This window comes from Electrophorus electricus, chromosome 16, assembly GCF_041902795.1.
Source record: "Electrophorus electricus isolate QZ-2024a chromosome 16, ASM4190279v1, whole genome shotgun sequence".
In the NCBI taxonomy this organism is placed as follows: domain Eukaryota; kingdom Metazoa; phylum Chordata; class Actinopteri; order Gymnotiformes; family Gymnotidae; genus Electrophorus; species Electrophorus electricus.
Genome location: NC_137512.1, coordinates 23,151,386 through 23,175,000, shown reverse-complemented (window position 1 = coordinate 23,175,000; position 23,615 = coordinate 23,151,386). Strand labels below are relative to the sequence as shown.

The following is a 23,615-nucleotide window of genomic DNA, read 5'->3' as shown; positions in this document are numbered from 1 at the left end:
CAGTAGCTGCTTTGGCACTCCTACATCAGGAACATGTGTGATGTTCCACAGCTATGTTGTGATGAATCTCTGATTTAAAACATTTTTAGAAACATTTCAACTATGAATTTCTGTTGCAGTTACCACTGTCTCATTAATAAATTATCCTTACTAAAATTATCTGAAGCAATGGGACTTGAAAAGTTGTTGTAAAGACATTTAAATTTGGTAGTTGGATTGCAATGTGATTTACAATTTCTCATGAATCTTCAGCCCAGCCAAACAGTATGTTTCCTGGTGTCATGGATTCTGAGATGAGCAGTGTTTGTAATGAGCATGTCTGACCTGTCCATTATAGGACAAATCGACGTGATATGCTTATGAACCCAGAGGGCAGTACCCAGGTGAGGCTCTGTTAAAGGGGCAGGTCTCCCCTTGGGTCTTCACTGAGTTCACCTAGATAATGGTTGGGGAATTCAAGTTCTGTGCATAACCTTTTTGGTATTATTAGACCTTTAGGTTCAGTCTTCATACAGTGTCTGTTCTATGGTTCCTAAATTCCAGTACAGGTGTGCCACTTAACCCTTTCCTGCTCTAGCACTCCCAAACGAATGCATCTGGGAAATATCAGACCCTTCAGTAGCTGGAGTGGCTGTGTTGGAGCAGGAACATCGTCTTCACCTGTAAAGTGTTCCTGGTTTTCCGTGACTGGAGTTAAGGAACACAGATGCACACTCTAAATGGCTCTCTCTTCATTTCCTCTCCCCTTTTTGCTTTCTATCTTGTGCTTCTGTAAACCAGACTCAGCCTGAGGCTGAGTCTGACTGTCCTGCTGCAAAGTCCCTTTCTCTGGACATGGCTGAAAACCCTCGCTTTGCTAAGCCCAAACACCAGGCTCCTCCCCCTCCTCCCCCTCCCGAACCAAAGTGGCAGGTAGGCTCAACCTTTGGAGAGAGAAGATCTAGGGGTACATGTATGTATACACATACACACCACACACACACACACACACACACACACACACACACACACACACACACACACACACACCACCACCACCACCATGTACACATATTAGTTTAGCAGTATAGGCTACATTTCAACTTTGGGGAGACACTACCCTATCTAACACATCATATGAGTAGTGTGAGCAGGAATTATGAGGGGGCATGTCCCCCCACCACCACAGGAATGACCATATGTGCAGTGATTCTCCTTTCCTAGTGAGCCTAAATCTCACAGCTCACTGACGTACTGTCTGTATGCTGCTCTGTGTGCCCACATCTAGCCGTCCCCTTACTTGAGACTCCTGGAGTCTCAGACGCAGCCCAGTTACAAATATGGCAACGCAGAAGCCCAGCGTCCTCCCCAGCACACAGATGAACAGCTGACTTACCCCCACACAGCAGAGCCACCCTTTAGGCACCATTCCTCAGAATCACAGCCCTGCCATCAGACCCCTGACCCACAGTATAGTCGTCAAACCCCTGAACCTCAGCCCAGCTCTCCAGGCGCCCCCATGCCAGTTCACCAACTGAGTCATCTCCCGGAGCCCCGAGGTGCCCCGCCAGAAGACGGCTCACCCAAACACCTCCTCTCCTCTACACCTGCTCTGGGAGAGACGCTCCAACTCCTACAACGGCTAGAGGAGAAGATCAGTGAGGTGAATGGTGTGGTGATGTAAATACTAGAGACTTGGCCCAACTCCCCTGTCCATTGCGTTTGAGCCAATCCTCTATCACTGTAGCTGTTTATAATGTCCAGCCATGCTCCAGTTTCTAGTTAGCAGTAGCAGCTTTCTCCATTCAAATTTGCATTTATGATTAGAAAAATATTGAGTCTTTCTTGTTCAGACTACTTCACAAATCTGAAAGCTGATGAACACAGAAAAACAACACTGCTGGAAAGCATTGTTCCAGTCCTAGCTCTCATGACATGGGTCTGAGGTTGTTCATCTCAAATAATTCTCTGTTCATTGCTTAGCTTAGCTGTAGGCGAAAGGTACTTCTTCGTCTTCTTTCTTTATGTGATGCTTCATTCTTTCACTTTGCCTTTTTGATGGCCTGCAGAGGAAAGTGCAGACTCAAAGTGCCCGAGAGTTCAGCCGAAAGAGTATAAAGGAGAGGGCGGAGCAGCTGAGCAACCTCTTCTCAGGCAGACTGCCTCAGGTGATAGTCAGAGACTGGATGCCTTGTGACACCCGTTACCACAGAATATGCTAGTACTGTCCTGCCTGATCTGCTGCACCCCGATTACAAGTGGTATGGCCCAGCTAGCCTTGTTGCATCTCAGACTGACCACTGATGAGTTCTGTTTGCAAGTGTGACTAACAGTCACTTTCTCCCCCTTGTTTCAGGGCTTCTATGTGGAACCAATCAGCTCTAGCTGATTGTCTTTATCCAATAGAATTATGTTTTGTCTTGCATGCATTGATGTTTTTAGCCATAAATTGTCTTTAGATTTACAAATTGGAGAATGAGCTTTTGTTTTTGTTTGGTATTAAATGAGTGAATTGATGTGCTATATTAGAAGAAACATATTTAGTGGGTTTTTAATGCAGAGCTAGCTTAAGACCACTCTGTCCCAGTTTCAGCGTGATCAGAGCAGAGCTCACATACAGCAGCATGTTTGAAGGGAACTAGTTAGTAACTGGTCATTTCTATAACCAGCCTCCTCCTGCCTGCACTTGCTGTTCTTCTCTGTTTTGGTGTGCTGTTTCTCACATGCTCTTTCTTTTTTCCCCCCCTTCATTTCTTTTTTTCCTTTCATTTATTCTTCATTTATTTTTCTTTCTTTTTTCATTCTATAACCCTTTCTTTCTTTCCTTCTTTGTTCCGTTCTTTCTTCAGGCCTGTGGCTCTGCCGCCCCTGTCTGTGTCCCTGCTAAGCCCCAGGTGGTCCACTCTCACACGGGGCGCTCTGCTCTGTCCTGTCTGCTCTCTCCTTTTCCTCCAGCTCAGTCCAAGCAGGTAACAGGACAGGCTCAGGCTCCCTACACACCCTCTTATGTTTGAGTTGGGCAAAACTTGAGTCTTGATAGTGGTACATTCTGTTTATTTGTATCGGGCGCCCTTTATAAAATCTTGTCTGTAGTTTAATATTATTAACTGATAATTGTTTAATATTGGTAACTTTTTTCAGTTAATGGAAGCTGTATTTGTTTTCCACTTCAACATGCTGCTGTGAAATGTACAGCTATTTCAGGGCTTCTGTTGCAGTAATCGTGTTGTCCTATATTTTCTTTTAGATTTTTCCTTGAGGTTCACTTAAAATGTTTGCGTTGCTTTATATTTAAAAAAAAAAAAGTCATCATTTATTTTTACATATTCATTTTCCAACCTCTCTATTCCTTAAAATTAAATGGCCTGTTTGTTACTGCACCTTTTAGAAGGATCTAAGATAAATAAGCTCTGTTCTGATTGTGGCCCATTGAAAAAGCAGTCAGAGATTAAACACACCTGAGAACTGCAAAGTCAGTGAGTGTGACTAAGGTGCTGTAGGCTTTGGGTGGAGTTATGTAAATTAGTTTGTTCTTACGACATCAAAGAAACAGTGATCTCCAAACAAGCAGTTTTTGCATCTTAGATTCCATATATGGATTGGATGACCTGCAGAAGTAGCTTCAGCAAGTTTTTTTATTATTATTGTTGTTCATATTGTTTCAATAAATCAAGAGAAATTCCACTTTTAAGGCCAGGTTCTCTGTTCACTCTGGATTGCGCTCTCATTAAACTGGGTGGGGATCCATTGCCGTGGAGTTCCTGCTTCCCCTGTGCAACTGACAGCCTCTTAAACCACAGCTGCTGAAAACCCACTGACCCATGAATGGCCCTCACTAGGAGCTTGCAGTGGTGTAGCCACAGTGGTGGTGGTTACTCTAGTGCCCACTGCTTAGTTGCATGGATACATGGCCAAGTTCTCTAGTCTACTTCCCAGAAGAACTATGTTTTTGTTTTACTCAGATTTGTTTTAATAATTCAGTAAGTATTCTTTCTATCAGAGTTTAATTACTAGGTAAACTACCTGTAAAGTCGTTTCAATAAAGCCATATTAGTGATGCTGAGGGTGCTGTTCCTATTCACTGTAGTGTAATGGACATCCTGAATCCCAGCAGGCTGGTGCCCACAGGCACTCAGATCGGGCTGAAATCAAGCGCATAGAATGCCTTGATCCCTCCAAACAGGTATCTGACCTTTACAGCGATCTTGCATGGCTGTGCACCCAACGCGTTGACCCACTGCATGTAAAGAGGCACTTTTAGTTCATCTGAGGAGCCTTTTAGGGGTTTGTTTTGTCGTTTTCTCTTCTCTTGTTGCGTCTGAGTTCACAAGCACATCTGTATCTGTGCTAAGTTGTGTGTGCAGTGTGATCCTCAGCACTCCCTGGGAAGCTTGAGCTCTGGCATGTTTGCACAACCCCAGATGTTTTTGCAGGTGTGACGCTCATTTTTAGGACACGGATGATTGTTTATTTTTCAGGAGTAAAGGAACTTTGATACTTCTAACACTTTTGGCCACACACACTGATGCTGTTCATGGTCTTGGTAAATTGATACCACAGTTTACTAAAATAACACTGGTTTGCAATGTTCTTTGGAACAAGTAGCAGTTGTGTTAAAGTTAACAATTGCTTTTTGAGTGGTTATAGTTTGTACTAGTTTGTGCATGTCTTTTTGTTCAGAAACCACACCCCTGTTGCTCACATCAGTCAGTTTGAGTCAGTTTAAGTCTGTTTGTCATTGGCTTTCATCCTCCCCTGACTTAATGCTTTCATATATACAGTTGTGTTCAGAATAATAGCAGTGTGTTTAAAAACGTGAGTAAAGCTCAGAATCCTTCTAATAGTTTTTATTTCCATGCATTGGGAACACTGCATAAACTGAAAGATCTTTAGGATTTAGCATTGCTGTGAATCACTAAACTAATATTTAGTTGTATAACCACTGTTCTGAGAACTGCTTCACATCTGTGTTGCATGGAGTTGACCAACCTCTGGCACTTGTGAACAGGTATTCCAGCCCAGGATGATTTGACAACTTCCCACAATTACTCTGCATTTTTGGTTTTGCCTCAGAAACAGTATTTGATGTTCCCCCACAAGTTTTCTATCAGATTAAGGTTTGGAGATTGGGCTGGTCACTCACACATAACTTTAATTTTGTTGGTCTGGAACCAAGATGCTGCTCGCTTACCAGTGTGTTTGGGGTCGTTGTCTTGTTGAAACACCCATTTTAAGGGCATTTCCTCTTCAGCATAAGGCAACATGACCTCTTCAGGTATTTTGATATATGCAAACTGATCTATGATCCCTGGTATGCGATAAATAGGCCCGACACCATAATAAGAGAAACATCCCCATATCATGATGCCTGCACCATCATGCTTCACTGTCTTCAGAGTGTACTGTGGCTTGAATTCCGTGTTTGGGGGTCATCTGACAAAATGTCTGCAGTCCTTGGATCCAAAAAGAACAATCTTACTTTCATCAGTCCACAAAATGTTTTTCCATTTCTCTTTAGGCCAGTCCATGTGTTCTTTGGCAAATTGTAACCTCTTCAGCACGTCTTTTTTTTTTTTTTTTTTTTTTTTAAACAGTGGGATTTTGCGGGGGCTTCTTGCTGATAGATTAGCTTCACACAGGCATCTTATAGTTGTCACAGTACTCACAGGTAACTTCAGATCGTCTTTGATCACCCTGGAGCTAATCATTGGCTTAGTCTTTGCCATTCTGGCTATTCTTCGATCCATTAGAATGGTAGTCTTCCATTTTCTTCCACGTCTCTCTGGTTTTGCTTTTCATGTTAAAGCATTGGAGATCATTTTAGCCAAGCAGCCTATCATTTTCTGCACTTCTTTATATTTTTTCCCCTCTGCAATCAACATTTTAATCAAAGTACACTGTTCTTCTGAACAATGTCTGGAATGACCCATTTTTCTTAGGTTTTCAGAGAGAAATGCATGTACAACATGAGTTGGCTAGAATGCTTAAATAAGGGCCACGTGATTGACATCTGTTTTTTCACAGAATGTATGACCTCACTAATAGAACTCCACACTGCTATTATTTTGAACATGCCCGTTTCAATTAATTACTCAATTACACAAACTCAGGAGCATGCATATCATGAATGTTGGGTCTGATGGTTTTCTTTGACTCTGCTATGCCTACTGGTAAATTATTTACCATGTAGTAATATAATTTCTGTGTGTGTGTGTGTGTGTGTGTGTGTGTGTGTGTGTGTATATATATATACACATTTTATATATATATATATATATATATATATATATATATATATATATATATATATATATATATATATATATATATATATATATAAAATGTGTATCATGTAACTTCCTTCCTTCCTTTACCCTCCATCTCTTTGTGCTGGGTTAGAGGACTGTGGGAAAGGTGTCGTCTGTGATAGGGGTTAAGGCCGCCACCCTGGCCATCCTGTATGAAACTGACCACAGACCAAACAACCCGGTTACTCTCTCACTGGTAAGCAGTCCAGGACAGGTCCTAGATGCACTCAACACCATGAAAAACAACCAAAACTTTCATGTTTCTGGGCCAGCTGTAATTAAGTAATTGAAGTCAGAAGATGCCAAGATGGTTGATTGGTTTAATGTACATGGTTAATTCAAGTATATAAATGAGTTTGACTTTTTTTTCCCCACATGTTTGACTACCAAGTCAGAGACTAAATTATTAATGTCAGCTTCCATAATCTGGTTTCATGTGTTATATTGTGCCGATGGGATTTCTTTGTTGTCATGCATTTTTTTTTTGTTGTTGTTTTGCCAACTTAGTTCTAGTGTTACCAACATCTTTAAGTCTATAAATTTGACAAGAACCTATTGGGAGCCTTTCTGGTTGGGTTTTGGTCTGATTCAATCTGATTTGGTCTTTGGCAGCACTGTAATACAGTTCACAGCATCTCACATTCACATTTATGGCATTTGGCAGACGCACTTATCCAGAGCAACTTACAAAAGTGCTTTGTCCTTTACTCTTAGAATACATCCTTGATAGTACAGTAGGTTAGAGTCCAAGATACCAATGAACCTGAATGCTGTTGAAATACAGGGATCAATGCTGACACCTAGAAGTGCAAAACACACAAGCTCTATCCCATACAAAACTCAGTGCAATATACAATACCCTACCATAAGTACTAGAGCTTCAGTTAGTCAACATAGGAGCAATCAACATCAGTGAAATAAACAATACCCTACAATAAGTGCTAGAGTTTTTGTTAGTCAACACAGGAGCAGGATCATTGGTCATTTAAATATTTCATAAATAGATGGGTCTTCAGTCTGTGCTTGAAGACTGCAGGGGACTCTGCTGTCCGGACAGCAAGTGGAAGTTTGTTCCACAATCTAGGAGCCAGGACAGAGAATAGTCTCCATGCTTGTCTTCCATGAGACTTGAAGCTTGGTATTTCAAGCCAAGCCATACTTGAGGTTTGAAGTACTCAAGGTGTGGATCGGACTTTGACCACTGACAATATGTATGGAGGGGCTGGTCCATTTTTAGCTTTGTAGGCAAGCATCATGGTTTTAAATCTGATGTGAACTAGGCAGCTACTGGAAGGGAGTGGAGCAGTGGAGTGATGTATGAACTTCAGAAGATTGAAGACCAGTTGTGCAAGTTGTAAAGAACTCACAAGTTGTAGAGGTCTGATGGCTCTTAGTGGAAGACCAGCAAGTAGCAAGTTGCAGTAGTCTAGCTTTGAGATCACAAGAGACTGCACAACCATCTGGGCAGCTTCCTGCAAGTGAAAGGGCTGAATCCTTCATATGTTAGAAAGGAGAACCTGCAAGACCGGGTTAGATTTGAAAGATGAGAACGAAAACTGGTTGTCCAAAGTTATGCCCAGGCTATGGGTAGCTTCAGATGTTGATACCAGGGAGTTCTCGAAGGAAATTGTGAGGTCATGGTAAGGGCTGGGAGTTCCTGGGATGTACAGAAGCTCACTTTTACTGGGGTTGAGCTTGAAGTGGTGGGCTGTCATCCATGACACAATGTCAGTCATGTATGCTGAGATGCCTCTGGAAACCTGCATGTCGGAGGGTGGGAAAGACATAAATAATTCAGTGTCGTCAGCATAGCAGTGGTAGGAGAAGCCGTGAGAATATATTACATCACCAAGAGAACAAATATACAAAAAGAAGAGAAGAGGGCCTAATACTGAGCCCTGAGGGAGCCCGGTGGATAGTTTACATGGGTTGGATGTGGATCCTCTCTGTTGCATGATAGGATGGTCCCTCCAGATATGACTGAAACCATTTCCATGAAGAGCCAGACAAACTAAGTCTAGAGAAAACAGAGAGTATAATTGATATGGTTTACTGTGTCAAAAGCTGCCAAAAGGTCCAGAAGAATCGAGACAAATGACACTTTGGCAGCTTTAGCAGCATGAAGTCTCTCCGTCACTACTATGAGGGCAGGTTCTGTTGAATGTGCCAGTTTGTAACCAGACTGACTGGGATCATGGAGCTGGATTTGGGTGATTGTACACTGCTCGTTCAAGGGCTTCTGAGAGGAAAGTGAGAAGTGATACTGGTCTGTAATTGGTTATTTTGGAGCCGTCGAGCGTTGCCTTCCTGAGGACTGGTACCTCCCTGGCAGTTTTGAACGTAGTTGTTACATGTTCAAAGGATAAGGAGTTGCTGATGATGACAGATGAAAGGAAGCAGATCTCTTGAGATTGTCTGGAACAGAGTGGAAGGAATGGGATCCAGTGGACATATAGTCAGATTGCTCAAACTCATGACATGGGGTGATCCGGTCTCTGTTAGAGCCAAGAAGTGTAGCAAGTGGAGGGATACTATGGCTGAGATGAAGATTGCCAATTCCAGAGCCCTCCTGCCACCACGATCTGTGATTGTGCCGAATGTTGGGAGTAAATCAGGTTGCTGAGATTGCGGTGTGTACGATGATGATGGTGTCTAGGAGATCTGTGGGATATGTAGACAGGAATTGGGTGACACATTTCCAATTGGAAAGATGCTCGGTTTGTGGACATGTGTGATGAAAGTTTGAGAAAGGTGTGAGGAACAAAAACTCATCCAAGTATTTTTTTTTTTTTTAAGAGATCCGGTCTCAGTGTAAATGAGGAACTAAAAGAACAGACTTTTACAGGTGTTGATCACAGAGTTGTCCTAATAGTTCAGTAAGTGCTGTGTCTATACCTGCAGTGAGAAAGGGCAGTGGGAGCTCAGTGGTTAAGGTACTGGACTAACTATCAGAAGGTTTCAGGTTCAAGCCCCACCACTGTCAGGTTGCCACTGTTGGTACCCTGAACAAGGCCCTTAACCCACAATTGCTTAAGTTGTATCAGCGAAATGCCATAAAAAAATTTTTTTAAAAAAAAGGTAATATGTAATTACTGCTAACAGCAAACAAGCAATTAGGTTCAGACAAGAAGCCTTGAATGTAACAGAATCTAAGGCAGAAGTAAGTAAACTCAGAGCTACATTAACCAACCAGAGTACGATCACAGAGAAAAAAAAACAGTATACAGATTCACCACTGAACAGAATGTGATGCAATATGTCCTCTGAGTTTTCTGCACTTCTTGTCTTGAGAGTGTGAGCTCACACTAATTGCACTACCATTTCTAGCATAATTTCCTTAAACAATACCCATAATCCCCCCTGTTCTGACCTGTTTGTGTGTTTGTAGCAGGTTAACCCACGGAAGGAATTTGCTCCAGGGGTGGGCGGCAGTGACACCTGTCACTTTTGCAAAAAGCGAGTGTACATAATGGAGAGACTAAGTGCAGAGGGCTGTTTCTTTCACCGCGAGTGCTTTCGCTGTGAGGTCTGCAGCACCACCTTGAGGCTTGGAGGACATATGTTCGACTCTGATCATGGTACACCAAACATGAGTCTCCAAAATCCAAACATGATGATATATTTTGTTTGTTTGTTTTAATGTTACTGATTACTTATTTATCTGTGTGTGTGTGTGTGTGTGTGTGTGTGTGTGTGTGTGTATATGTGTGTATATGTGTGTATGTATATGTATGTATGTATATCTGTATATACATATTTGTGTGTGTGTGTGTATATATATATATATATATATATATATACACACACACACACACACACACACACACATATTTGTGTGTGTGTGTGTGTGTGTGTGTGTGTGTGTGTGTGTGTGTGTGTGTGTGTGTGTAATATATGTACCTGAATCTATGCATATTTGAACCTGGATTTATCTGTAGTTTTTGTGTTTAGCTTCCATCTTGAAGGACCTGAAACTTGTATCTGTTCTTTATGTATGGAAGTTGTCATAGATAAGACTGTCTCTTAAAACAGTATTCATTACCCTTTATACCAATGTCTGGCTTAGCGCTACTGCACCATAACTTTAGCTTTGCCATTTTGAATAACACTGAATAACAAGTAATGCAGTTGACTTTTCTTATTGATCAAACTGCCCTGTGGTTTTTTGTGTTTCTTTTTTTTCTCTATTGCAGGCACATTTTATTGCAAGCTACACTTTTCACAGCAGAAAAAGAGCCAGAGGCATAAAAAGACGGAGGTAACGTGCGTCACTGCAGAAAAACCAATCACAGAGTATCTGCTTTCACGTCTCGCATTCGTTTTAGACGTCCTTCCCTTCCCTTCCATCATCCAGACCCATGCAGGCAGTGTGTCCTCTCCTGATGGCAGTGGCGGTTACTCAGCCATGAGCAGCTTACAGAGTCAGCCTCCAGGTACTCCGAGTTCACTCCCTAGACACACTCTGCAGTGGCCGCTGCAGGTGGGCCTCTGGTTGGATGCGATGCCCCGCCGTCTGGCCCGCTGGATGCACGGGGTGGCCCAAGCATTAGGGGCGCGCCTCAGAGAGCGCTGGGACGACTATGTCTTCCTTTACGAGCTCCTGAGCATTGGGCTCCCACTGCTGTTTGCACTGCAGGAAGTGGTGGGGCAGATTGGTGTGGAGGAACGCACACAACTGCAGGCGTAGCTGAGGGAGCTCGGCACTAACCACACCTCTGGGAGATTTCATCTTTAGAGGCTGTCTGCTGCCCTCCCCTGCCATGAGCTCTTTAGACCTGACTCAGGGTCCTGCTGAACCCTGCAGTTGAAGCCTGCTGTTTAACTGTAACTTAAAGCTAAAAGGCTAAAACTAAGGCTTTATTTTCTCTTTTCATTGCTGGTTTTAAATATTAGCTAGGTTTTATCAAGATTTACTCAGATTGTTAATTGGACTCTTGTGGGAATGTCATGCCTCTTTAATCAAAGAGGTCATGATCTTTTCTTTGTTTTAGCCTAGTGCTTCCCAGTCTTGCTCCTGCTCCTCTAACAGACACTTTTAGAACTCTCTTAGGAGCTTATTATTTAGCCGATGAGTTGAGTGGTGTATGTTGGGAACAGGGAAAACACTGGAAAAGTGTAGTGTAGGGAAGGTCCTAGATCAAGCCTGAGAAACACAGTTCTACAGGGTTTAACAGTTCATCAGTCTTTACATATTAGTAAATATGTAACACTGTTTGTGTTTACTTTAGTGGTTAAACAGTTTAAATGACCAAAAATGAATCTTTTATGTGCACTGTACTGTAGTAGGTTGTGTAAGCTAGAGCCAAACTGCCCGGTGTGCTTGTGATGACTCAACTACGGGGGAAAGGCCCTGATCTTTCTATTCAGGGTCAGCCTTGTGTTTTCCTTTCCCCCGTGGTGTCGTGTGCAACATGAATGCCAAACAATTGTGCTTTTGTTTTTTTTGTTTTTTTTTTAAAAAAAAGCATTACAATGACTGATACCGAGAGGAAGATTTAAAAGTTATAATTTAAGCTTTTAACAGTATTAAATGTTTTCAGTGCTGTTTTCAAGTACTGTACTATGTGTAATCCTAGAAGTTCCAGTGATGATTTATTCTCAGAGGTGCTTTGCAGTATACACACAAGAACTCCTTTTTCTTCATTTTCTTCCTCTCTTTCTCTTCATCCGTCATTTCTCCATTCCCTTGTGCATCATACATTAGTCTGTTCCAAGTTTCCAATACTCCAACCCCTGATTGGCTGAATCGTGACAGCATGGAGGTGATTGGCCTGCCAGAGTCAGGTGATCAGGGTGTTGCATTTTGCTTTGCATTTGCTAGCACTGGCACTTATGACCACATATTAACCACGTCTTCTGAGAATGCAGCATGGGTCTCATGTATGAACACGTATGAAAAACTATTTTGTTACATCATGGTGCTTGACATTTGCCCCCAACATTACCCAAAGCTAACTCATGAATAATTGCAGCACTAGTGCCCACCCAATGCCACCTCCCCCCTGCTACATCCCCCACCATCCATGCCTGCATGTGGAAACACCGAATACATTTGTGGCCTTCTCTTTAGTTTTGCAATTCACAGCATAATCTTCCTCCTCTCCCTGTTCCTCTGTGTCTGTGTCCTTATGTCACCGTCTCTTCCAGAGGCTGCTTTGTTATCCCAATCCAACTCCAGACCTCGGGCTTGTTCTGAGCTCACCCTTTAACGGATGGTGCTAGTTTTGCACACATACACACAAATCCTTCAAGGATAAATTTGCTTTGTAAATTTTAGCACTATTTATAGTTCCCCTACATACCTGTACATTTCACAGTGAAAGAAAAATGTTTTTTTTCTTAATTTATAACATTTAAAGCCTGTAACTGTTAAATAAATTGATTTTTAATTCAATTTCTGTTTCTGCCTTTTGCTTACCAATCAAATAAGATGTGTATAGATACAGAACAAAGCACATATTAGAACAAATTCATTTTGTTCATTAAAGCATTTGGGTTATCCACTTGCAAATGATGTTCACCATTCTAACAATTTAGCCGCTTAGATGGACAACCCGACAGGCAATCAAGCCCCCTGCACTGTACTCACCCACAGAACACACGCTGACCTTAAAGTGAATAACCCACCGTTGTTTACGCCCACTCCACGTATGCACACATGCACAGACGTTTCCATGTCTTTTTAAGGTGTTAACTGCACTTTCGTCATCATGGCTTTGATGTGTTCAGTCTCCACTTATAATTTTAGGGGCAAATGGCTCTGTTTAATGAACCAGAACCCTGTATCCCACAAAATACCCCTTTTCCTGTCTATATCACAAAAGCAGTGCATACAATAGACCCATTGCAAATGCAGTTCATACGCTGGCATTCAAACAGGTTTTTCATCTGGGTCTTTTCTGTCCTCTGCTCTTTCTTCGATCTGCGATGTTGGGATGTTAATGAGGTAGAAGGCTCCAGTCAAAGTGAATGTGTCATTTTAGCATGTTTTTGCAGTGTTTTGATTCAGTAGCTATGTTAATAGCAATCTTCTCATGGGTATAAAAACCCATTAAAATGATTCTCACAGTCTGTGATGGGTACTTTACCCATTACCTCATGGATAAAGTAAGCACACTTCTTATGGCTTCAGTGTTACTCTGTCAAACCCACAACGTGTAAACTGCTTGGGAAAGGCAAAAAAAGACAAAAAATACTAACGTACACAGCATTAGTCTATATAGATTAATCCAATACAGTAATAGATGGAATTTGTTTTAAACATGTTCATATACTTAATTAATATTAGCCACTTAAGTCTTAGTGCAAGTAAGTAAATTCTAATTAAGATGATTATAAAAACCAAAACTGTAATCGATTAAATAGAAAGTAATTCAGTTACAGTAACCTGCACTGTATCCCATTACCTCCAACTCTGGTTACCAATAATTATGACTGGACTTATTTATATAGTAGTATAATGATCTAGAAGCTGACAGGATAGAACATTAATCCAGTAATCAATAATTATCAATTACATTGTTCATATTTGTGCATATTTATTTTAAGTAATTCTAAATTGTAGTGTTTTTAATCAGCTCTGAACATTGCATCAGAAGTTGTATATGTAGTAATTTAGTGGACTTTGGTATTGCAGTTAATGTTGTTTGATATGGTACTTATGCTCATTTGTCAGCATTGATTCCTGTATTTAGCAGTACTAGCTCAGAGGTATCTCTGACTCTGATCTACTGAACTGACTCGGATACATTCTATGAGTAGATGACAAAGAACTTTTGTAATTCGCAGTGGATAAGAGCACCTGCTAAATGCTTAAAATGTGAATGTATTTGCCCTTGTGTTAGCTGGATGTGTGGTTGGCTGAAGGTGGAAAGAGACATTTCTTATTGTTCTTCACAACTTCATTCAGTTAGCAGGAAGCCTTTCACTCTGATCTTCAGGTCACACGGGCAGTGTTCTGGAGAGGAACTGCTCATGGGTTCTTGCAGGAATTGTCCACTTCTGCGGAATGAATGTTTTGGGCCCATTGTTTTACTTCCAGTCCAGATTGGTATTCACACACAACAGAATAAATGTGTACTAAAGCCATTTTCTACCTTCAGTCCCATTTTTACAGATACGTTACGTTCTATAAGTAGACAGTTTGCCTTTGTGCTCCTTTTTATGTTCATTTGTCCAGTGCCTTTCAGATCCTGAAATGGGGCACTGTGTTTAAAAAGGGCTGTGAATCCAATGCATTTCACCAGATTTAGAAACAAACACCATCAGTTTACAGCTGACATTCTGCACTCTGACCTCCAAGACAACGGTCATTTTCAGGTCCTGTGTACTGGAATACCAAAACAACAGAAATAGTCACTGTCCAAATACTTATGGACTACTGTACCTAAACAATTGTTTAAGAAAGCCATTACCTCCCATTGGTGAATATCTTTAAACCTAAACGATCTCTGGCAGGAGTACACAAGATGAGTTACACTGTATGTGCTATGGAAATGCCAACTATTATGTGAACCTTAAGGAGAAGATTCTCTTATAGTGATACTGGTACAGGCACGGCTGTGTCATCTGCAACAGTTGGCTGACTCTACAGGTTCTCTGTTGTAGTGTTTTTGTATATCTTTGTGTGTGTGTAGACACATTAGGACTCAATTCAGTGACTGAGCCACAGCCCAGCCTGGACCAGAACCATATACTGGATCCCAGCACGGACCCCAGCAAGGTTGTGGAGAGTCCGACTGAACAGGAGCTTTCTGAAGGTCCAGCACCCACTGACACCAGGTTTGTCGCCGCTCCTCCTCCCCAGTTTATTTGGCTTGCATCCCAAATGAATTCCCCTTCTACGTGCACTATATAGGGCAGGGCCTTGACGCTTTTACGTTCCTGTTTATTTCACTTTTATCTCAAGCAGTGAGTCATTTTGGATCCCAGCGGAAGAATAATGTCCCTCCACACCACATATGCAGGGTTGTAAAAAATATACCGCAGCCGTCAATGACACAGAGCAAAATGTTTCCTTTACTGCAACCCGAAAGACTGAAATGGGCTGCTGTGTGCTCACTGACCCCACTTCTGTCTACCCTGTTTAGGACCCTATAGAGCAGACTATAGACAGTCCACTCTGGCCCTCAAATCCCACCCTGGATTTCGTAGACTCTGGTAGTTAATGCAGATCTTTTCAACCTACAATCCTGGAGGTCTGGAATCCGAATGATTTTCCAACTTCTGTTTTCTTAGTAGTCAGGAGAGGTGACAGAATGGACCATAGGTTCCACTAACTGCTTTGGAAATTATTACATCATCTGAGACTGGCTTTAGATTCAAGGGTAAGAGTAGCACACCACCGTGACAGAGAGGACATGATGCCACATTCCACTTCCTTCGCAAGCTCACCGTGTGCATGGGAGCTGAAGCTCATGAGACTCCTGTTTATCGATGTGTTACTGAAAGCTTTGTGCTGCTGCCCAGCAGGCCGGTGGATTCGTCTCTACAGGAAGCCTCCACGGCGTCTGAGCCACTCAAACCCAACTCTTTACAGCCGAACAAAGGTGAGCATGCATGTTCTCATGCACGTGCGCACGCACGCACAGAGGGTTCTACCTGCATGAATACTCATGCACACACACATGCACCAATATGCACCGTTATCAAGTTAACCACTACTCCTTCCCTGTTCCTAAAATCTTATTTCTCTCTCTCTCTCTCATTTGCTTTACTGGCATGAATGTTGTAAGTTATTGTCAAATCAAATTAACATAACTATGAAACAGGAAAAAATAGAAAAATCATTAAAGAAAGTGCAATACCCTCAACAACACTGACAGCTGAAGAGGGTGAGTTACTGGTTGTCTCTTAGGCTATGACAAGACTCTATGAATTATGCTGCTGTATGATCTGTTGCGATGGCCAGGTTCGCTGGCCAGGCTGTGCTCTTTGAGTCTGGACATGGTCGACACTTTCCTTAGTTTTTGTCTTTTGATTGTTGTCAGATAAGTTGCAAATGTGTAGTCTCAGGCCAAATAGCACATCTCTCGCTCTCTCCCTTCCTCCCTCTCTTTCTCCCTCCCTCCCCCCTTACTGCATTACTTTTATCAGTGGATCTGGGAGTGTTAGGCTGAAGCCAGTGCTTTATTATGTCGGCATTTGTCTTGGCTGATGGATGCTGGCCTGAACGTTTTGTTCACAGTCACACATGCAGTTGGACAGCAGCTGGGGAGCTTATGTGCCTGTAGCTGCTTTGTCTCTCTCCAGAACACAGAGAATTTCAACATACAGATAAATGTTTACAAACCCTTCCATCAACATGGCCCATGTTGGTATGCTTAGGGGGTTCTTTAAGGTTTTCTCCTGTTTCTGTTCTTTGAAAATCTTTCTTTCCTTTTCTCTCAGAACATAATGTGGGCAGTGTTCTAAGATGAGGATGCTAATGTGCTGTGTGTCATTTCTGCAGTGGCACACTCCAATGCCAAAGGAGGATTTTCCAACAGAACCATTAGCTGGAAGAGGAAAATCAAAACTAGTATGAATCTTTCTCTTATTCTCTCTCTCTCTCTCTCTCTCTCTCTCTCTCTCTCTCTCTCTCTCTCTCTCTCTCTCGTCACACCACTCGCTTTCTTGTCCATGCCTGCAGTGGTATTATATGACTCATGTTCATTCACATTTACATTAATCCTGAATTAAAGTCCCTCCATTGCATCGCATCCTGTCTGTTTATAGAAATTAATACAGACTGAAGTCACACCTGACCATAAGCACAGAATTATTTGTCCCTTAAAAACACTGGCATTAAATAGTACCCAAGCATGGACGTCTTTTGTGAGGTAAACTCTTAAAAGTTTGGCATCTGTTATTTAGAGTAGACTGCAAACACTTTCTCTGTTCACTAGAGGGAGTCATTGTTATGTCCTTTAAGAAAGTTTAAAAATAAACAATTAAATAAAACCAGCCTGTTTCATACTTTTTAACTTATGATCTTAATCACCCTTTTAAATAGTAGTTCATTTGTTATTTTTACAAAACCTGTTCTAAAAATGATATTTAGGATTTTTATAATACCTTGCTATTCAAATGTATTTCTATTTTGCATACATCTGAGACATGAATGCTTGCATGACCTCATGCACTAACCACCTGGTATATACCAAGAGAAAGTGAATATATATAATTCAAGTGAATCTCAGTAACTGTATTTTATCTTGTCTGTGGTATTATAATTGTATCATGCAACAAATCCATCTCTGAATGTTGTTCCCATGTCCCAGCATTGCCCCTGATCTTGGTAAAGACATTCGACCACAACCAATTAACAGAAGATAACAGCGTTCTCATAGAAGAAGATTCAGACTTTGAGGAGATACATGCACCCGTATGTTCGTTCATTCATTCATTCAGTCATTGTCATTCATTCATTCATTCATTCAGTCAGTCATTCATTCATTTTGTGAATTAGTATTTTTTGTCGTCTGTTGATTTCATGATTCTACAGGAGACTATAGCAAAACCAGAGAAGCTGTCTGCAGCCTCTCAGCACCCCCTTCAGGAGGAACAGGACCAGCCAACTCTTGCCACATTTGCCCGCTACCGCCCTCATGGAATTCTTGCCACTCTGACACCCAGCTACCTCTGCCCAGAGAAGCCCTGCAACTACACAACCCCCTCGCTAGAGAAACTTCCCAACTACACGATGCCCTTGCTAGAGAAACCTCCAAACTACATGACCACCTCACTAGAGAAACCTCCAAACTACGCGGCACCCTCCCTAGAGAAACCTCCCAACTACATGACCCCCTCCCTAGAGAGACCTCCCAATTGCACAACCCCCTCCTTTGAAAAACCTCCAAAAAACACGACCCCCTCTCTAGAGAATCCTCCCAACTACATCGCCTCCTCCCTAGAGAAAGCTCCAAACTACACGATCCCCTCACTAGAGAAACCTCCAAACTACATGACCCCCTCCATAGAGAAACCCCCCAGTGACATGTCCCTCTTCCTAGAGAAGCAGACCTCTCTCACCCCCAAGAAGAAGCTGATGCTCTCCTCATCAGAGAAGGACCGGCTGCTGAACTGGGACATAGCCACTCCGGGAAGGTTCTCATCAGCACCTGTGGTCACAGATGAAGCAGAAGGTGACATCCAGAGGCGCAGAAGACCTGAGAACACAACGCAGCCTCAGAACGATGCAGTGGCCTTTGCGGAGCCCAGCTCTGTACCGCCTGAGCCCAGCCGAAACTCTCTGCTCTCAGGCTTCCAGTTATGGGCAAGCACCCTGCGGAGATCTTTGTCCGGTGCAGAAAACAACTCTCGATCGGTCAAGAGGATCCGCCCCCACCGAGCCAGGCCATGGTCTGAGGGCTCCCTGTTTGGATCCACCTCCCAGACCCGGGAGGAGGCCGAGGGAGGGAGCTCTAGAGCTGCTACCGAAGGAAACCCGCTGAGTGTGAAGAAAAGGAGCGAAATCACCACCATGCTGGAGCAGGTGACGCTCAGCGCCAAGCCGCCAGGGAATTCCAAGGATGACATGGCTTCCCTGCCGCGTCGGAAGCTCAACTTCTTCTCTTCTCTCCGTCTGAAGCGGAATGAGGTGCGAGATAGAAGTGAGACAGATGACCAGACGAAGGACATCTTGGCTATCCTCTCCAAATTCAGGAGCAAAGGTGAGAACAGGGGAAAAATAAGTCCTATCATAAACATAAACAGCTACAGCTTTGTCTGTTGTGAACACATCCGTGAGTCCTGGATGATATGATGTCCTTGTTGCTGGATATTAGTGCTGCAATGTAACTGATGCCACTGCAGTAATCCAGTCATGGAGGGGTTTCATGCACTGTGCAATATAAGCAGCTGGGTGTTTACCCTCAGAAGCTCAATAAATCCATGCAACCATCTGACCGATATTAGAATCCACCACACACAGATTAACTGTGATGGGTTTAAAAGTAATTCTTGGTTTCCTTTGTATAAATATGTTTTCAGTCTTGTGTGTAATGTTGCTTAGCAGACTGTAAGCTCGGTTCTTTGCCAGCATGCACCCAGATGTGTATGAGGCCAATCATTTTAATCTTGCCACATAATCAACCAGCAAATCTATTCAGTGCAAAACCATTCAGGCTTTCTTGTACTGCTAACTGCTGCCAGCAGTATAGTTTATATGCTCTTACGTTTGATTACATTAATTAAACTGGAATAAGAATCAAGATATATTTCATAGAACAATATACATATTTCAGTATATATGTATTTCAGTAAAGTGCTTAGTCAAATATCAAGTTTTATCTATTTAATTATTCTGTCCATCAGCATTATTATATCGCTGGTGTTCATTAAAAGCTTCTGGGTTTCCAAGGGCCAGTTTTACAGGGGCACACCCACAGCAAGGCTTTCTGTGCCACCTGGCTCGTTCCTCGATATTAAAATAGGTCATCGGTGCGTTGTGTGTTGTGTTCATAGACTCCACACAGTTGCAGCAGAAAGAGGAGGAGGAGAACTACTCCACTGATGAAGAAGACTTGGAGTTGGACAGGCACAGGGTAAAGACCAGCTTTATGAGGAACCAAAGGGGAACCGAGCTTCCCTTACCGTCCTCCACATTAACACTTATCTCATGGGTAGCATCTCGTATCAGAAACTGTGGAATGCTCTCACATTTTACATGGTGACTATACACCTTGGTGACTGGCCTTGCCCCTTGGTGTGAGAGTGGTGGACCTTTGTCAACCCATTATGGAATGAATATACAAGCACTGTATTTACAGGATGTCACATACTGACTCTGAAAGCAGTTGAAGGTGCATGTTCGGTGAACACCCATGAAATTTCACTGCGAGTTATACTGTGTATGACTATGTATGTGACAAATAAACCAAACCTGAACTTGAAATGTACAGCTCTTAGAGTTTGTGCAGCAGAACTAAAGCAGCACAGTTATGAGGGACTGGAGCGCACATCACCACTACACCTCCCCCCACCCAACCATAAAAGAATTACTACCAAAACGAGACTGTTTACAAGGGGATCACTTTGGTTTGGAAGCTGCATTATTGGTGTTTACACTTGAATGCGTTATATATTAACACCTGAATTTGTATCTATCATGTAATAACGCGTGTACATTGATATTTAAGCCATAATATGGAGCAACGCCCCTAACAGTAATTGATCTAATTTGTGACTGTCCACCAATCCAAATCAAATTCCAATAATGAGATAATAACGGGTGTTCTTGATTCACGGTATGGCAGAAACTTTATGCCCTGTCGAGAGCACTTTCGAGTAGGATTCTGCTAAATATTTGTATTTTGTGCCATTTCCTCTCCGTGTGCTTGTGTGCCTGTCGCGGCCTACTGTGACAGTCAGATGCGGGTGGCTCCAAGAGCCGGAGCAGGAAGCAGGAGGAGCTGCTCGTCCTGCAGACCAAGCGAGACCAGCTCAAGCGCCTCCACAGGGCTCAGGTACAGACAACCACCCACACCCACGGCTTGGGTACGCCACGTGTTGCGGGGGGTGACGGTGTGTGTGTGCTGGTGTGCGTAGGTCATCCAGAGGCAGCTGGAGGAGGTGGAGGAGAAGCAGAGGGCACTGGAGGAAGAGGGCGTAGCCCTGGAGAAGCTCCTGAGAGGAGAGAACAGTAAGAAACAGCTCCGTCTCTACCTCAGTAGTCCCTCTTGCTCGTTCGTGGGCGGGAGGTTTGTTTGAAGTGACTAACGCTTTAGGTAATTTTGGGGCTGATGACTTATTGGTACCAGTGGTTGATCCAGTCTTGTTTTGGGTGCCAATGCATCCTTGATGGAGTTAAAGCATTAGTGCAGTTGAATCATTGGTGTTTGTAAATGACTGGTTAAAAATAGTGATCAAATATAAAACTAAGATTAAAATACAGAAAACAAACTGCTGAAGTTACAGGTTAATTAAAATCAAATGTGAACAGACAGATTTTAACCCTCCTCTTAAAAGTGCATCTTCTAGAGACCTCAGATCACTGCGGAGGGAAGTCCAAGGTTTAGGGCTCAGAAAAGAGTCCTAACGGGGCTCTTTTAACGGGGTAGCGAGTATGAGCAGCATATCTGTCAAATATATCTCAGAGCTCTTTTGGGAGCGTTCTTAATTATTAGTTCACTGGGCTATAATGGGGGTGACACCATGGAGGCATTTAAAAGTCATTAAGAGTATCCTGAAATCAATTGTGTAAGACCCAGGTAGCCAGTGCCGCTGTCTGAGAACAGATGAAACATGCTCCATTTTTTGCTTATGTCAGAATCTTGCACTCTCTACAAACTAGACATGATGCTTTGGACCTTGAGGAGTCTTTGACTAATCCAGTCAAAACATTTTTCACCATCAGCTGTTAGTCAGGTACAATGTGTATATTCCTCAGGTGATAAAATACAGTTTTGCAAAATTTACTTATGCATTTCCTAAAGCTAAGTTGCTGCCGAAAGTAACACCCAGGTTGTTTTGTTAGTTCTCACATACTCTAGGTGCACCAGGGCAACTTTTCTCAGTTGGTCATTCCCATTAACAAGGAATTTAGGTGCACATCCCACCTTTAGGAGCTCATAGACCTTCGAGGGTTGGTAGCTGGAGACATCTACAACTGCGTCCTGGTGAAAGGAAATGTACTTATTAATTATCCGGGATAACAGAAGCATGTCTGTATTAAATAAGGCTAGTTTCAGGAATCTTGAGGCACCCCACAAGACAAAGCAAGTTGCTTGCATGCACTGCTTCCAACATAATATTCACAGCTGCCCAGGTAAGATGTGTTTTATGATTAATTAACAAAAGTGCTGACATGCTGCTTCTCGCCTTCCTGTGGATCGGGAGGTCAATAAAGTGACAATCATTTCCAGTGTGGCCCTGCATGGATTTTTTTTATTTATCACATTTGGGGTGTGGGGAAGCCTATCAGTTGTAATAGAGACGTCTGGGTGTTTTCTTATGATGGTTAATGAGACTTGAAAGTTGGTATTTGTGCCTATTTTAACATGATTGTGAGTAGGCACTTAGTGGGCCTCCATTTTTGCTCCACTTGTTGAATTTTTCAGTGGGGCCTTCAGATGTCTAGACTGACTTTTTTTAGTGGGACTACAATAGTAATGCATTACGTACAATAGTAATGTATTCAAATACTGAAAGTTGCCACTGAATCTTCAGTGAAATGGTACTTTATCAGTATTGTAGGTGCTAGCAAAGCCATGCTGCTGTTGAGCTGTTGGTCCTGAAGAGTCTCTGAGTCTCAGCTAGCCATGTGTCCTTCTCTACAGCCTTTGGTTACCACAAGTATGGTGAATAAAGCGAGATCTTTCAGTGCAATTTGTTGAGGAAAAAAATGGTACATTTTTTTGTTTATTATTTTTAATTATTGTCTTAAACTATGTACAGGACATTCTGCTGAGATAGCAGTGGCGTTTTCTATGGCCTCATCTTTATGCAGTGATGAATAGAAATAAAATAAAATTTAAAAAAGCAAAGTATGCGTTCTTAATGCATCGTTACAAGCGAGAGTGTAATTTAAATAAAAGGGTAAACTCACCCACTCGAAAATGAGTGAATCTATTTCAAAATCATGTTCATTCAACTTTTGAATCGTGTGTAATTCAAAGGAGTCTTTTGCACATGGAGGAATGCAGTCTTGGTCACTTTTCTGTAGTGATGCTGAACACTTCAGTGGGAGGGCTGCATAGCCTTGGTGAGGCACAGCCATTCTAACTGAGCTGTGTGTTTTTGCCTTTCCACATTATAAAGCAAGAGAAAGCCACAAGGTTACTCTGTCAAATTGTTCAGACAGGCTTGTTGTGTATGAAGTGTTTTCTTTTTTTTTTTTGTGAACCTCTTCTCCTTTTGTGCCATCTTTGTGCAACATTAGCCTTCCCGGGCCCCTGCCTATGCTGCGGTGTGAGTTAGAGGTTTTTGTTTGTTTGGTTTTTTTTTTGTAAGAGGACAAAATTAGACATTCAAATAATAGCAATTTGCATTCAAACCAAATAGGCATTTAGAGTGTAAATTGTACTGAAATGACTGCAGAGGTAATGGCTCCTGTAAATAGACAGGAAAGAGGAAAAGTGGTCCAAAATGGTCTGAAAATGTGACGCTTCGTTATTTTAGCAAATGTTGATATACGTGGGGGTTATTAAACCCCACACTTCTTCCTGATGAAAAAAGGCTAACCATGCCTGTCTGTATAATGAGTTTATAATCACAGCCCTGAGAGCCACCATGTGTTACTGCCAGAACAGTACATTGAATTTTAACATCTTGCTGAGTGAGCAGGGGATCATTTTGGTCTCTTTGCTCACTAATGTCCTTCAGCTTTTTAGCTGTTGCATGTGCTGC

The 23,615-nt window shown here is 42.4% G+C and overlaps 1 protein-coding gene across 16 annotated transcripts in view; it reads left to right on the top strand.

The window, feature by feature from the left end:
• Positions 1-23,615, top strand: part of mical2b (microtubule associated monooxygenase, calponin and LIM domain containing 2b) — a 54,638-nt gene that overhangs the window by 27,482 nt on the left and 3,541 nt on the right. For 2 of the 16 annotated variants that reach the window (XM_081699481.1, XM_035532085.2), the window contains 17 exons: positions 781-912; positions 1,268-1,642; positions 2,049-2,147; positions 2,829-2,948; positions 4,067-4,162; positions 6,379-6,483; positions 9,676-9,865; positions 10,481-10,545; positions 10,642-10,720; positions 14,924-15,068; positions 15,756-15,835; positions 16,738-16,806; positions 17,549-17,652; positions 17,773-18,940; positions 19,734-19,813; positions 20,636-20,734; positions 20,817-20,910. In XM_081699481.1, the coding sequence (XP_081555607.1) occupies positions 781-912; positions 1,268-1,642; positions 2,049-2,147; positions 2,829-2,948; positions 4,067-4,162; positions 6,379-6,483; positions 9,676-9,865; positions 10,481-10,545; positions 10,642-10,720; positions 14,924-15,068; positions 15,756-15,835; positions 16,738-16,806; positions 17,549-17,652; positions 17,773-18,940; positions 19,734-19,813; positions 20,636-20,734; positions 20,817-20,910 (3,100 nt within the window). The other 14 variants (XM_035532087.2, XM_035532086.2, XM_081699482.1 and 11 more) reach the window with 14 other exon arrangements.